At 52.4% G+C, this 15,121-nt stretch overlaps 4 protein-coding genes across 4 annotated transcripts; 2 read left to right on the top strand and 2 right to left on the bottom strand.

Annotated features, from left to right (window-relative positions):
* Nucleotides 1-442: 442 nt before the first annotated feature.
* V2A60_009979 (uncharacterized protein) lies at nt 443-2,475 on the bottom strand (the record flags this gene model as incomplete). The annotated part of the gene is made up of 2 exons (XM_083261240.1): nt 443-2,268; nt 2,322-2,475. The coding sequence occupies 2 exons, from the start codon at nt 2,473-2,475 to the stop codon at nt 443-445; spliced, it is 1,980 nt and encodes a 659-aa protein (XP_083117366.1).
* Nucleotides 2,476-4,833: 2,358 nt separating this feature from the next.
* Nucleotides 4,834-7,840, top strand: V2A60_009978 (uncharacterized protein; the record flags this gene model as incomplete). The annotated part of the gene is made up of 3 exons (XM_083261239.1): nt 4,834-4,851; nt 4,991-7,612; nt 7,670-7,840. The coding sequence occupies 3 exons, from the start codon at nt 4,834-4,836 to the stop codon at nt 7,838-7,840; spliced, it is 2,811 nt and encodes a 936-aa protein (XP_083117365.1).
* A 682-nt stretch (nt 7,841-8,522) lies between these two features.
* V2A60_009977 (complex I 30 kDa subunit family protein) lies at nt 8,523-9,447 on the bottom strand (the record flags this gene model as incomplete). Its single annotated transcript, XM_083261238.1, has 2 exons — nt 8,523-9,031; nt 9,084-9,447. 2 exons carry the CDS (start codon nt 9,445-9,447, stop codon nt 8,523-8,525), a joined length of 873 nt encoding a protein of 290 aa, XP_083117364.1.
* Nucleotides 9,448-9,832: 385 nt separating this feature from the next.
* On the top strand, nt 9,833-15,111 carry V2A60_009976 (uncharacterized protein; the record flags this gene model as incomplete). The annotated part of the gene is made up of 6 exons (XM_083261237.1): nt 9,833-9,876; nt 9,973-10,039; nt 10,101-10,213; nt 10,267-10,655; nt 10,992-12,011; nt 12,998-15,111. 6 exons carry the CDS (start codon nt 9,833-9,835, stop codon nt 15,109-15,111), a joined length of 3,747 nt encoding a protein of 1,248 aa, XP_083117363.1.
* Between the last annotated feature and the right edge of the window lie 10 nt (nt 15,112-15,121).

The following is a 15,121-nucleotide window of genomic DNA, read 5'->3' as shown; positions in this document are numbered from 1 at the left end:
AAGAAAGAAGTATGTAATACTAGTATAGGAGGATTGGTACAAAAGCAACAAGACGCGTTGGCGAGTTTTGACCTGTCCATTGCTGGCCTTCAAGCTCTGTTTCTTCAGCCGTTATCATGTAAAATAGGCAGCACTTTCAAAGTCGCCACTGGACCAATACACAACAAATGGATATGTGTTTCGATTTTTTTCTTAAACAAAATAACTCTCTGGCTCAACTCCGTACAGCTTGGGAAATATCAAGGCAAATCTGCAATGCCACCGGCCGGAAAGTATGTCCGTCGCAAATTCAAGTACTAGTACCAGGAATCACCCATCCTATTCTTTTTTCTTCCTTGAAGAAAACGCAGATAAAACACACTTCTCAAAACATTTTGTTTCTGCCACTTCCAGATGCCAAATTAATATTCCTCTCCATCGTTAAGAACACCACGATGCCCTTTTACTCGGCAGCACCGGCAGGCGAAGATGTGCTGGTATCACCCTTGCCTCCACGGCCACGGCTACCTCGACCGCGGTCGCCGCCCCGGCCGCCCCGGCCGCCGCGCCCACCGCGCCCACCACGGATGTTGCTTTCAGAGTCACTGGCTCCTCCGGCACTGCGATATCCGCTGGCGCTGGCGCCGCCGCGAGCGCTTGGGCCCCAGTTCCCAGCGCCGCCACGAGCACCACCTTTGGTCTCACGAGGTTGGAAGATCTTAACCCAGGGCTTGCTGCGGTCCTCCGAGGTCCTTGTTTTGACGGAGTCCGGCAAATTGTCCATGGCAGTGTCTCGGTCAGTGTTGTTCTTGAACTGAACAACCTTGTTCGAGCTACCCCACTTGTCTATCTTCACAATCTTCGCCTTGTCTTCGTCGTTGAATAGCTCGCGGCACTGATCTTCGGTGCTAACATTCATGATGAACAGGCCAATGATGTCGGAGGGAACAATCTTAGGAGCGGGGGAAGTAACGGGGTCAGGGCCACCATTAGCGGAAGCAGGAGTCTTCTCCGTGTCCTTGCCAGCATTGCCCTGACTGGGCTGGGGAGTGGCGGGTTTGGCTGGCGTGGAACCCTTAGCCTGCTTCTCGTTCTTCTCTTGTTTTTCGGGAGCCGGACGAGAAGTGAGCGCAGCAGAAGCCGGGGGTGGTGTAGGAGCGCTGGCAGAGGTCGAAGTGACAGGTGCGCTGGCAACGACACCAGGCTGTTGCTTGGCTCCTCTGTGAGAGAAGTTGAAACCCTGAGCGCGCATTTCCGTACCAATGCGGCCGTCCTGAATTTCCAAAACAAGATAGCCAAAAGCGGCATCAGCCAAGTTGAAGTTCCACATGTTTTTGAACGCACTCTCGTCAACTTGTCCGAGGGCGGCATGGCCACTAACAGGGCCGCCGAAGGGATTGCCGCCAGCAGCTGTGGTAGGCATCTTTTCGACGATTTGAAGAGCATTCTTGAGAAGGTTCTGTTGGGCTTCATTTTGAGCAATGGCTGGCTCCACTTCACCCTTCACAGTCTCCCAAACATCGTTGAAGGAAGCCTTGGAGGCAGCCAGCTTACCGCGGTAGTGATCAAGAGTGGGGTTGACGCTGAATTCGTTGTACGAGCTTCCATACCGGAAATGAAGGCCAGCTGAGACAGAGAAATCGGCCTTGAGCGCAACGGAAAGCTGGTTGAGGATACCCTCTCTGGCAGGAGAGGCATGGGTGATGAAGACACGAGTTTCAGTAGGATCATAAACTCTGTGTGCCGTATCTACCAGTTCGCCCATTTGAAGAAGAGTAGTCCACATCGTACCCTGTCCGCCGGCGATAGTGGTGCGGCCCTCTCCATTGTCGAAGAGCTTGTGCATAACAACAGCACCTCCGAGGCCGAGCAGACGCAGCTTGACTCCGCCAATCTCTAGCAACATTGACCTGGCCTCATCGATGATGTGAAGGTTGTGGACCTTGTATTCGGAAGACCGGAACTTTTCAAGAACTCGAACGTCTTCGCAAGCACCCCAAACCGTATGGACAGGGACATCGAGCTTGAGCTCGCCGCTGAGAAGAAGAGGGAGCTCGGAGAGAGGCAAGTCGCTGGCAGGGAATCGAGACTTGATGGGGCCCGGGCCGCCTTGTTGGATAGCCTTCTTGACAGGCTCTGAGATGAGGGGGGAGTACTGAGCCACATGCTTTAGCGTCTTCTCAACGATTCTGTCCAGAGATGTATCATCGTAGAAACCGAAATCGCCCGTGTGGATGATGTAGTTGGCGCGGGCTTGCTTGGCAAGTTCGTTCAGCGATCGCAGGTTACCTTCTGACAGTTAGATTTGGAGTGCAACGAGTAAACGGTGGCGTTGTAGGTACCTCGAACATCGGCAATGCAGAGAACTCGCATGGGACCAGTCTGGATGACACGGCCCTGGTTTGGCAGAAGAGGAGCAGCTCCGGGTTGGGAAACACCGCCGTTCTGCAGGTAGCCTTGGTTGTTGTATGTCCTAGGCTGGTTCAAATTAGCCATGGTGTTTTGCGGACGTTGCTGGCCCCATTGAATGGAAGATTGGTGTGTGTTCATCGGTACCGGAGGCCGGGTAGCATAGAATGATTGACTCATGGCTTTCTATTCGATGTGCCAAAAGAAGTTTCGAATGTGAATGTGAGGAAAGTGGATGAGGGAGGAGAGAGTGAAAAGCCCGAGACCAAGGAGTCGCAAAAGAGGTGAGAAAATACAACAAATCCGTTTGCTGTATCACCTGCTGGGCCAGCAGCTCGTTACAGCTGGCAGCACGCGTTGGAGGCGGCCCCCGACACACACGTAGAGCAGCTGCAGGCAACGCAACCAAGATAGGGGACAAGAAGCAAACACTTACCGCGGCCATTCTATCGTGAAGAAACAGATGCGCTCAGAACTGGTATCGTAGAACAGGAGCCTGGAGTTAAGAAAGATTGGTGATAGTGAGGATGCGACGCCGAGAAAAAAAAAGGACGAAATGGCAGAAGCTGGGGGCTGGAGATGAGGCGAAGGAGAATACGTTGCGACACGCGCTGCAGCGATTTTAGAGCACTGCGCGACCAGAGTGCGGGTGCTAGTAGGTAGCAAGCTCCAATGGGTACCTACTCTGGGACAAAATCTTCTGACTGGCGACTCAAGGTGAAATGGGCAGTGGGGCATTTCTTTGTGTAGCACCTCGATACTGAGACAGGTACACCAATGACTTGCTTAAACAATGAGTGACAGTAGATTCGAGCTGTCCAACTGCATAAAGATTCATCCAGACACCATGTATTTTGAGACTCTTTATATTTACATTTCGAATAGGCGTTTTTGGAAGTGATTTACAAAGTTGGTTGTAGTCTGCTTCAGCTTGTCGCTGGTCGGACGATACCATCAGGTTCGGCTGTTTGTTTGCAATAGTAAACTGTATTTATGACTTGCCCTGGCCGTGGACAATCCGCAGCCAGTAGATAGATACTTCGCTACCAGGTAGCAATCTGCAGAAACAGTTCCTACCATTGTCTGAGTATCTCTGTACGAATGAGTCACCTGTCAATGTATCCGCCCGTCTCCGTACTGCATGATAAGACGACGTTACCTCTCACAGCGGCAATCAGATGTATCACCAGCCTAAACAGTTGCTCACAGCCTGCCAATCATTATTTACACCAGGCGCAGGTAAATTTATATAGTCCTCCGGCAGGTTCTGGTCGAGAACACTATAGGCTCAACAATCACGTGGAAGATGGCCGGCGCCAAACCTTCACGCTCTGGCGGCTTCGACAACACACACATTGCTTCTATGGCCTAAGACAGTGGTCATGTGCGTAGCGTTTCGAGTGGGAACGCTCACGATCTGTCCAAGTGTCATTGTCTTTGGTAAATCAGACGTTTTCTATAGCGACTGTTGCTGATAGACTGCCTCGGCATAGGCAGTAGGCCGAAGGTTCATCTCTTGCACGACAATCTCTTGTCTACTATTAGGCTCGTACGAGACCCGATGGTGAGATCTTGTCGATATTACGTGTAAAAGAGGCGCCGCTATTTAGCGATTCGTGATTCTTTTTGATATAAAAGTCAGCCAACAACCTTGGCTGAATGAGGCTTGCGCGTGGCGAGCTGCCGCACCCACAGATGCAGCCACGGCATCGATCAAACCCCCAGAGTCGGCGAAGTGATATATTTCAGGACCCTGTGTCGGGGTCGTAAGCGGCGCCTGAACTCTGTAATGGCGCAATGCAACTTAGTAAAGAGATTAAACCAGTAAATCTGGCCTATTATTGCGAGAGTGCTACTACTCAGCAAGTAGATTCAATACTTACAAAATCTCCCCGTTCGTATTGGGCACGTGACGCAGGCATCCTTTGGGCGGAAAGTCTACTTACTGAACGCGTGAACGCTGCTAACCACGGCTCACAGATTGGTACATGAAAGTACATGTGGAGCCTACCTAGGTACGAACGCCGCCATTCTGCCCCATCCACAAGCCTGGCCAGGCACTGTTGACTTCTCCAGGCTGTTGTGTCGTGAGACAAGCCGCCAGGGACAGGACCATCGTCGTCATTTACAAGTTTGGCGCATCAGTCGAATCACCCACCATTACCTGCACTCGACCGCCCCTCTCTAGGACCCGTTCGGTGACGCTGTATCCAGATCATCCACCTACTTCATAGCTGCGTCAGTGCGCTCTGCGACAGTATAATACATGATCGCTACGGTCCTAAGGAGGAGTCGGGTTTCTTGACCCCCGTTTTGGAGACCGCGCCACTACACATCATCTCTACACATAGGACAACACAGAGAAGCGGCAAACATATCCTTTGTACTGCTAGAGACAATACCCAGACGGGGACTCCTGGCAGGTCGGCCTCGCCTTCGGCCAATATGCCCCCCTCTACGATGGTGCGTAACGATGGCTCAATTTACGGCCTACGACGTCGCGATATGGCTTTGCTGCTATCGCCTCACCAGCCTTTTTTCGACCCACGAAGTCACTTTCGTCGGACCAGTGCTGTCGAGTTTCTACTAACAATAAATACAGTCCCAAGGACCACAGTCCAGATTGGGCGACAATTTCAACGTCAAACGCGGTCATTCGACGCAGCTCTCGATATCCGACCCTAGCCATCACGTTACAGAAGCGATCGGAACCATGTACGGCGATGAAGACGACTCTTTACAGGAGAGCGGCCGGCCACTCAGCTATATTAACGACGGCTATCAAGAACATATTGGGCCGCCTAACACCCACTTCGGTTCGCGCTCCAGTAGCGGCAGTCAGCCGCTGCATCGCTCCGCTACCGAACACGGAGATATGGCACCAAACCCTCATCACGACCATGTACTGAGAAAGTCGCCAGCTTTACACCTACCCAACTCCATGCAGCGATCGAGTTCTCTCGAACAAAGTCAACGCGGACAGCTCCCGTCTGCGCCCTCGTCCCCTGTGTTACTGCGGGACGTCCAAGCGGACGCTTCCGGGTCGCAGTTTCCGCTCACCAATATTGATAACCCAGATGATATTGCCCAAGAACTCAGCAACCTACAAGCGCTGCGCCGTTTGTCCATGGATGTTGGCAACCGAATCGACCCCGACATGCCCATGACCTTATCCTCAATCCCCTCGATAGCACCAACCGGCAATGATGACGAAGATGACCCATCACGACTGCTTTGGGTACCAGCCAGAGTTCACCCAGAGTTGGCCCCGTCAGAGTTCAAGTCATTTCTAGAGAACAGAGTCAACTCAATCAGGCGGCGCTCTGGCGAAAGCCACCTGTCTGTAGGTGGTGATGGTGAGAGCAACGACTTGAGCACCCTGCGGCGTCGCAAATCTATGCTTTCGCAGCAAATAGAGAACTTCAGCGGCTCGGGGGCGGAAGGTTATATGGACGGTGCCGAGCGTTTGGAACGACAAAGATCACGAGGGGTAAACCAATCCCACGAGCTCAGTCTAGAGGAGCTCGTCAATGATCCTGCCGGGGCTGTGCAGAGACTGTCACAAGAAACACAGGCGCAATATGGCGACTCGCTAGATAACCGGGACGATATGCCTATATTGCCCATGGCTCCGGGCATGGGCCTGCGACGCTCAACGCGAACCACCTATCGTAAAGGAGGGAGCATTCGCACTGGTAACCGTGGAACTGTGTCACGTCGCATTACAGGCCGCCGGCAAGAAAATGAGAGCTTGCCAATGGCGAGCCCTCCTCTTCCTGGTGCGTCGGGGGACCGCGGCTTAGAGAGGGCTAACTCGGAGCCCATCCACGAGAACTTCTCAAGGCCTAACCGCGCAGTTCGTCGCCAGCATAAATTTGCGCAGGAGGCGCCTGACGCACTCGCAGCCCTCGAGGGTACAGCGCCTGGCTCGCACAGCTCCAAAGATTCAGGCGAGCCCAATACTGAGGAAACGCCCACATCTCATAATCCATCTACAACACCCACCATCTCCATCACTGAACAGCCAACTTCACTAACTTCATCAACATACGACACAAAAGACGCGAGTGACCTTTCACATAGATCATCCTCTCAAAGAAAAGCTTCCGGCGATAATACCCAACTTGATACTACCGGGGAAGATGTTTCACTGCAGTCTAGTCGCGACACGGGAGTAAATGATGCAAATCAAATATCTGGAGGGCAATATCACCCACAGAGTTCACAGTCGCAATCTCAGCAACAAACTAAGCAGCAGCAGCAGCAGCATCAACAGGCTCCGCAATCCCAGTATCCACAGCATAGTCAGACTAAACAACAGTCGCAGGCTCAGTATACGCCAAAACTGACGGCCACGATTCAATCGCAGACTTTGAGTGAAGGCCTTGCATCGAATCCCAGCTTACCCGGCGGTGGTAATACTAGGACCGATGCCCTCACGTTCATTCCTACACTTGGTCCGGATGAGCGCAGGAGCGAAAAGAAATCCAAGAAGGACAAAGACGATGATGCTTCTAGCTTCAAGTCTAGTGGCGCCTGGAAATGGCTCAAGGCGAAAGGCGTGACTGATGATAAGAAGAAGGACGAGGGTAAAAAGTCAAAGACCAAGGTACTTGCGGAAAAAGTCCAAGATAATGCTCGACTGGATGTCCTCCAAACCTCGATCGACAAAACGGCACCCAAGGGACGTGAAAGCCTTGTACTGGACCGTGATTCTCTCGATCACAAGCTGCAAGAGGAACGGAAAAAGGATAGTTTGAGGAAAAGCGACTCAAAGAAAGAGAAGGATGGAAACATCTTTACATCAATATTCGGCAGTGGCAAGAAGAAGGAAGAGAAGGAAAAGGAGAAGAGCACCAAGAAGCACTCTTTGCTGCATGTGCCAGACGAACCCATCTATAAGCCACTACTGCCAGATATCGATTACAACTGGACCAGATTCCCCCTGCTGGAAGAGCGTGCCATTTATCGCATGGCGCATATCAAGTTGGCCAACCCTCGACGACCACTACTCAGCCAGGTTCTCCTTAGCAACTTCATGTATAGTTACCTGGCTATTGTGCAGGCCATGCATCCGCAAATGAACATCCCCATTTCCCCGCAACAAAAGCGATTGGAGGAAGAAGCCAGACGCAAGCAACAAGAACAGGAATACATGGCACAACAGGGTATCGCTGAGGGTGACGAACAAGACTCGGATCAGTATAATTTCGACTACCACCGGGTACGTATTGAATGATGTGAGCCCCTCTAGCACTTGGCTAATGACAATTATAAACAGTCTACACTACAGTACGCCGAGTCTGGTAACGAAGCTTCTGTTGACTACGTCGACGACGCTCAAATTTACGAAGATGACCATGGAGATAGCCAGGACCACGGCTACGATTACACAGAAGCCAAGTCATATGATAAGGGAGAGAAGGATTATTACGAGTACCGTGAAAACTAAGTGTCCTGTCGGCTAACCCAGTCGACTGTGTGACCTTCACATTTCCTATAAACGGCTTTTCTATGCTAATGTTATCATGTACGAGAGCGATTGTATGCCCGATACTTTTCCGGCGTGTGTCAAGACAACCTCTTAGTCGTTCCTCGCCTTTCTTTGCATATGCTGGAGCTTTCTTTTGTCTTTTCTCTCTTACCCTCGCTTTCTAGGTCAAGCCTGAGTGAGACTTATGTATCAACTTTCGCGACTACTTTTTCGAGAATCATGAAATTGGGCGTACTTCTTTGGGCGGGTTCCACTTCCAGAGTGTGTTTTTCTTTGTTCAATTTAATATTTCCTCTCCCTTCTGGGCTGGAACCGAGGCCAGCTCTACAGCTCCTGCTGCCCTTTCTCCTCCAGCGCAGACAGGACACAGACTGACGCAAGGGGTCAGTCATAGCCATTAGTCAACTTTTTGAGATATTGTTGCGTTGATATATATCATATCAGTATGGTCTAATACGCTTTGATTTCTATCACTATGAACGATATTTATCGCCAAGCTCATCGCTGCAGCAGGAACATTCACCTGTAAACAGCAAAGACATAGAAAAATATAAGCTTGCGATGATGTAATACAAGAGCTCGCATTGATTGCAAAGTTTTGACATTACAAAGAAAATGTACACTACATGGCGGAGAAGGCCTACTTCTTAGGCTCCTCTTTCTTTTCTTCGGGCTTCGGCGTAGGAAGCTTGAAAGATTCGGGCTTGCGGTCCTCACCCTTGCCCACCTGCTCCCAGACACTTGAGCCCCCTTCAAAGTTACGGAAGGCTTGGGTAAGTTCCAAAGGTTCTGTGACGATACGCTTCTTCTCTTCATCGTATCGAATCTCGGTGTAGCCTGTGAGAGGGAAGTCCTTGCGAAGAGGATGACCCTCGAACCCATAGTCGGTCATGATTCGGCGAAGATCGGGGTGACCGGTAAAGTAGACGCCGTAAAGGTCGTAGACCTCGCGCTCGTACCAGTTGGCGCCATCAAAGAGTCCAGTGATACTAGGAACGGCAGACGTCTCGTCCGCGTAGGTTTTCACTCGAATGCGGGAGTTGTGGCGGACAGAGAGCAAGTTGTAGACGACTTCGAAACGCTTATCGCGCGTAGGATAATCGGCGGCAGTAACAGTGCTAACCTGGGTAAACTCGGCGGCAGTGTTGTCTGGGGCTATTGTTAATACTATTTTTATTGAGATTCTTGTAATATCACCCACATTTCAGAAAGGTAAAGGTCGGAACGACGCCAGAGGGAGAAATGTAGATGGTGAGCTCATCCTTCCAAACGGAGAACTGCTGGACGTATTTCGGAAGGCAACCCATCACCCAGGCGCCGTAGCGGTGCATATTGTCGGCCTTGCTCTGGTACTTGTCTGCAGGGTTGATGATTGGCGCCCTGAGTTCGCCAATGTGGTCACGCGGGGCCATCCTCATGTTCTGCACGTCCTTGGGCATCGCGACCAGTTTCGGTGCAGACGTCGACACGCTGCGAATGACTTGAGCATTTCGCTCTCGGAGCGATTGCTTTCCAGGTCTCAAAGCTGAAGCCAGTGAGCCACTTCTGGTCATCTTGGTTGCCATGGCCGATGAGGTGCCTTGATACGGCCAATTGACGAATTAGATTTCGAACTTGATGGTTTGCGATGGGCGATGGGTTCTTGGTCTCCAAGAACATCACGTTAGCAGCTCGCATTACACGTTCCGAAGATCCGCCGGAATTAGTAATATACCGGTTCACACTGGCGACAGTCATACAAACGCATGTATTGCACTATTCGAGTGGGGAGTTGCCAGTGTCACGTGAATTTAAATGAACCCAGCCAAGCTAAGCGTTGGGCGCTAGTAACTTTCTCGCGGTGAGAACTTGAAGTGCTGCAACATTCACTCGCCTCCTGTTCATTAGTAGCATTTGCCTCGACGCGTTCCTTCATTAATACCCCCCTTATCAATCTTTCATACCTACAACATGGCGCCGCAAGATACATTTATAGACGAGGAAGAAGATGTCTGGTGAGTTATGACTGGTCGCCCCTTCCGGGCGTGCAAGAAGGCTGGCTTCCGTCTGAAGGCGCCGCGCCACACGCGCTGTGACTAACGTTTCGGCAGCCCTCTTTGCATTGAAGAGTTCGATTTATCGGACAGGAATTTCCGGCCATGCCCCTGCGGGTACCAGGTATTTGCTTGACCCTGTGCATAAAGCGGCCGTTTTCGGATAGCTTATCAGTGCCCGATAGGTCTGCCAGTTTTGCTTCAACAACATCAAGAATAACATGAACGGCCTGTGTCCGGCATGTCGAAGACCGTATGACGAGAAAACGATAGAATGGAAAGTTGTTACACAAGAAGAGTATGTCTCGCCCAGCGATATCCATCTAAGCCGTCGCTAACAGTCCCTCTCAGAGTCGCCCAGTTTCGTGCCAACATTCAAAAGAACCAAAAGAAACGAGTACAAGAACAACGCCAAAAAGAAGTTCTCAAGCGTGAGGCCGAAAAGGAAAATCGCAAAAATCTGGTAGGCGTACGGGTCGTACAAAAGAACCTGGTTTACATCACTGGCCTTGCACCCACCGTACGCGAGGATGAACTACTGAAGACGTTACGAAAGCCCGAGTTTTTCGGCCAATACGGGAATATTCAAAAGATTTCGATAAGTAATCGAAAGAGCCCCGATGGTCAACACCATTCGCTGGGCATCTACGTCACCTTCGAAACTCCGGACGAAGCTATGCGATGCATTCAAGCTGTTCACGGTTCTCACAACGGTGACCGAGTTCTCAAGGCGCAGCACGGTACGACTAAGTACTGCTCCGCATGGCTAAAGAACGAGAAATGCAACAACCCAGGCTGCATGTTCCTGCATGAGCAAGGTGACGAGGAAGACAGTTATACGAGACAGGATTTATCGTCTATGAATAGCATTCACACCCAGCGCCCTCTACCTGGCGGTGGTTCCTCTCGAGCCGCCTCACGACAGGTGGCTCATCCGACTCCGCCCCCGATGCCAGTGCCCGCTCCAACACCAGCACCCGTTTCACAACCCATGGCTAGGTCGCTAAGCAAAGAGGGATCCGAGACTGGTGATTCATCTGCTCTTCCTTCATCTGCTAACTGGGCCAGGCTACCAGTGCGCAGTCGTCGGGGATCGTATGCCACTAGTGGTGCTGCTTCAAGCCCTGCTGTCTCGGCATCTGTTCCCGTTGCCTCTGAGAAGCAGGAACCTCTGGACATCCCAGAGCCCTCTGGCACGAAAGCTTCAAACCCGAAGTCCAAACCTGCACCGGCAGAGAATTCCCAGAGCAATCAATTGCCAACCACCCAGGCTCCTTCGCCGTCTAACGCGATCAAGGCGCTTCTCGACATCCTCAACACCTGTACACTACCTAATTTTACAACACTATCCGGCGAAGAAACTGGCCCTCCCATGTTTGACATTCGTGGAGGTGAGAAGCGGAAAGCGATGCGGGAAGACAAAGACTCGCGCAGTGAACATGACGACCAACTCGAACTTCCAGAAGGCTCAGAAAACGGTCTCGAAACTGGTGGCAGCCTTGCTCTTGGTGGTGAGCCTGAGGGGCGAGTTCGACCAGGTGAAGCGAATGCATATGGCCAGCGCCATATCAGCCCAATTCAGAGGAGCTCGACCGACGGTGTCTTTAGCCCATCTCTTGGTGGTTCGGCTTTTGGCGTAGGCACTTCAACTACTACCCCGAGATCCATGACCCCTCAGCCAATGGGCCTTCGTTCTCAGGCTGGATATGCTGACCAGTACCCCCCTGGCATTGGTGGGCCAAGCAATTCATTCCACGGACAAGGTCCAGGTCACAATCGGCAATCATCTCGGTTCAACTTTGCCAATGAAAGCGGCGCGTCATCCACGAACGTCAAACTAACCGCCAACCCTCGCATCATGGCACAACAATCCTCTATGATGCCGAGCTCATTCCAATCTCAGGGCAGTCAGTTCTACGCCAGCTCAATGCCCGGCCCTCCCCCTGGCCTGAAGTCTACAGGAACCCCACCGAGCATGTTCGCTCAAGGATTTGGATCGTCGAGCTACAACGTCCCAAAAGACAACTCGAATGATCTCCTCCAAAGCCTTATTGGACGAAACCGTGGCAACAACCAAAGCCACGAATCAGGAAAGCGTGAGTCTATTCTATCTTCTTTGTCCAGCCAGTACCCATCCACCACCTCTACCCCAGCTCCTGCTTCCGGTCTCCTTGCATCGCTCTATGGCAATCATCCTGGAGCTTTCCAAGACTTCGCCTCGAAGCAGAAGAAGAAGGGGAAGAAGCATAGACATGCTAACACTTCCTCCTCGGGGGGGAGTGGCTTAGTAGATCTTGCAGACCCGAGCATCCTCCAAGCCAGGATGCAGCACCAAACGCAGAGCAATGTCGGAGCCGGACAGGGGCTGTTCAACGGCCAGAATCAAGGTGGGTACAACAATCCCAACATGATGTACAACGCCGGATATGGTCGTTGGTAGTTGATGCGGTGTCATGGCCATGACTGTCCTTTTTTCTGCTTTCGTCTGGTTTTCTTTTGTTGCGCATTTGTTTCAAATCAACCGATGTGGCGTTTGTGTACTTTTCATATCACGGAGATATCTCGATTGCTACTGCCTGAGGGGCATCGGATATGCATTCGATCAAGCAAGCGTTTACGAGATCATGGTTACTCAAGGAGAGAACCCCAAAAAAATGCAACATGGCATGGCGTCAGTTTTTACCTGTGCGGCAAGGCATCGCGGCATGCTGAGTACCGTCAAATAAGTTCATTGTTTATTATATAAATTATACGCTGGAGGGCCCAAAATGGCAGCAAGCAAGAATGGTCACTGGTTTTCGGGTTCAAGTCAGGCAAGCCACCATCATCTTCCACAGTTTTCCCCCATGTACGTTAACAGCTCGCCTGAAGCCCATGTGGCGTCGCCGGACGAAATATAGCACCAATACCCCTTATTCTTACCCTACTTTTGAATTCATGTATACTGTGGAACGCGATGATGGGGGCCGTAGCAAGACTCCTCAATCTTGTATCTAAACTTGGCATTTCGTAGCATCTGGCTCTTACCGCACGCTTCCTACCTACACCGCGAAAATATCATGGACTAACATTGCTCTGCTAGATGACGACTTGCCTTCACTGGCAGATGCAACGAGCTCAGTTGATGCTCTAGTCGCGGATGAAGCCGACGACCTGGCTACGCCATTCGCAGAATACAACACGACAACGCATTCGCATGGGCATCCCGAGCCTAGCCTTAGCTTTCCGTCAGCGGGAGGTAGTATTGTTAGCCATGGCCACCCATCTCCCGAGCCAAGCGTGAGACGACCGCCGCCAGGGTTTGAGCTACGATCGCCAGTCGGCAGCAAAGAACGTTCATCTTCACCCATGCCAGCTCCTCCCAGCAAACCAGAAGTGATCCAAAAACGACCAACTCTTGCAGACGAGGAATTTCCCGCCCTCGGTTCTCCGAAGGTGATTAAAGGCGCTGCCACTGGTTTCCCCACTCCAAAAATGGCACTGCCCAATACTGTCATCCAAGGGAAGCAGGCTGTACTCAAGAAGCCAGATGCCAATGACGGTCCTAATGACAATCGCCGCGGCTCTTTGAACAACAATGTTGAATCAGACGACAAAGAAAAAGAGCCTACTAAGCCCGCTACATCAACCCCCAGGACAGGGCCAAGGACGCTTCGGGTCATGACACCGGCCAAGATTGAGCTTCCCTCCGTGATGTCACCGGTTGCGTCACGCATATTGTCCATTGGCCAGCGGCCTGAGACACCTGCGAGCGAAACTGTTAGTGACAGTGCGTCTATTGTCTCGGCTTCTGTCTCGGCGTCCCGCGCTGGCTCCCCTCCGCCCAGCCGAGTGGGAAGCGCGGCGGTCCGTACAACTACAAAGAGCCAGCAGCGCAAGCAGCGCAAGGATGCTCTGAAGCAGGACACAAAGGCCATTGCTGAGACGGCTGCTGGCGACGAAGCTGATCATGCCCCCGTGCTTGGCCGCAAGAAGAAACAGAAGAAGGAGAAACCTGTCAGGGAGAAGGCAGAGAAGCCCGCTAAGGAAACACAACGATCCACATCAGGTGTGCCACACACTACAACGCGGAAGAGTGAGGAGGCAAATAACACCGAGAATGGAGGCATGGCAGCTTCAGACAAAGAGATCAAGTCATCCGAGAGTAATTCCCGCGAGAAGAGCAAGTTAGAAAAGGTAGTGGAACAGACTGTGCTTGTGCCCTCACCAGCGCAGCCCCCAACACCGACGATGGAGGATTCAATACCGGATGATGAGCCTGTTGCCCCTCCTCAAGGTCCTTCGACTGTCTTTGAAGATATTCGTCGTAGCCTTTGGACTACTGCAATTGACCAGCTCAATCTTCTGAAGCCGGTTGCCGGGTTGGCCTCGATCGCCACTGGACGGCAAGTCGCTGGCAGCAAGCCTGGTGCTTGTAAGGACATGGGATGCAAGTGTGGCGAGATTCAGCCTGATGACCTCGCAGTTCTGGAGTCAGGCAAGCCAGTCCGCAAGCAGTGCCGCGTAGATGGCAGCCGCATGCTCATCACACCCAATGGAGACTGCGTCCGCAGATTGACAGAACAGGAAGAAGATGACTTTTTGCAGTTGCAGGCCGCGGTGGCGTTGACAGCTGAGACTGCCGGTTCCTTCACAGCGCCTCGCCATAGAAAAAGCTCTGGGGCGTTCTCCATTGTCAAGGGCCGCGCTGTTCCCAACGGCCGGCCCAATATATTCCCCGTTGCCGCGCGGCCCGAGGCGCAGGATCCGTTTGGCAAGCTGCAGCGCGACGAAGCGCTGAGTTACATTAACCAGTATGTGCTGCCGCGCCTCAACCTCGGCGCGAGTGGCAAGGCCGCGGCCACGGCGTCCGGCAGCCTGGCCCCCTTGCGCGACGCCGCCGCGGCGAGCCTCAACTCGCTGGCGCCGTATTTCTACGGGCCCGAGGCGGCAGCCGGCGTTGGTATCTACAGCGCCGTCGATAGCGGTAGCGCGCGCCCCGTGCACGACTTCGGGGCGCCCCCCGGCCTCACACTCGGTGGCAATGTCGACATGGTCAAGGCGAGCGGCACCCGCGGCGTCGGCGCCATGGCTTTGATGAGTGTCGAAGAAGCCGAGGCCGCGTTGGCCGCCACGCGAAAGGACACGGAGAAGCTGGAGAAGGGGCTCAATGCTGTTATCAAGAGAAATAGGCGACTGCTGATTGGCAGCGACTAGAATTAGAGGA

Source organism: Cordyceps javanica, chromosome 7 (genome assembly GCF_051103115.1).
Source record: "Cordyceps javanica chromosome 7, complete sequence".
In the NCBI taxonomy this organism is placed as follows: domain Eukaryota; kingdom Fungi; phylum Ascomycota; class Sordariomycetes; order Hypocreales; family Cordycipitaceae; genus Cordyceps; species Cordyceps javanica.
The sequence above is the reverse complement of the archived record's forward strand: the minus strand, read 5'-3'. Positions and strand labels throughout refer to the sequence as shown.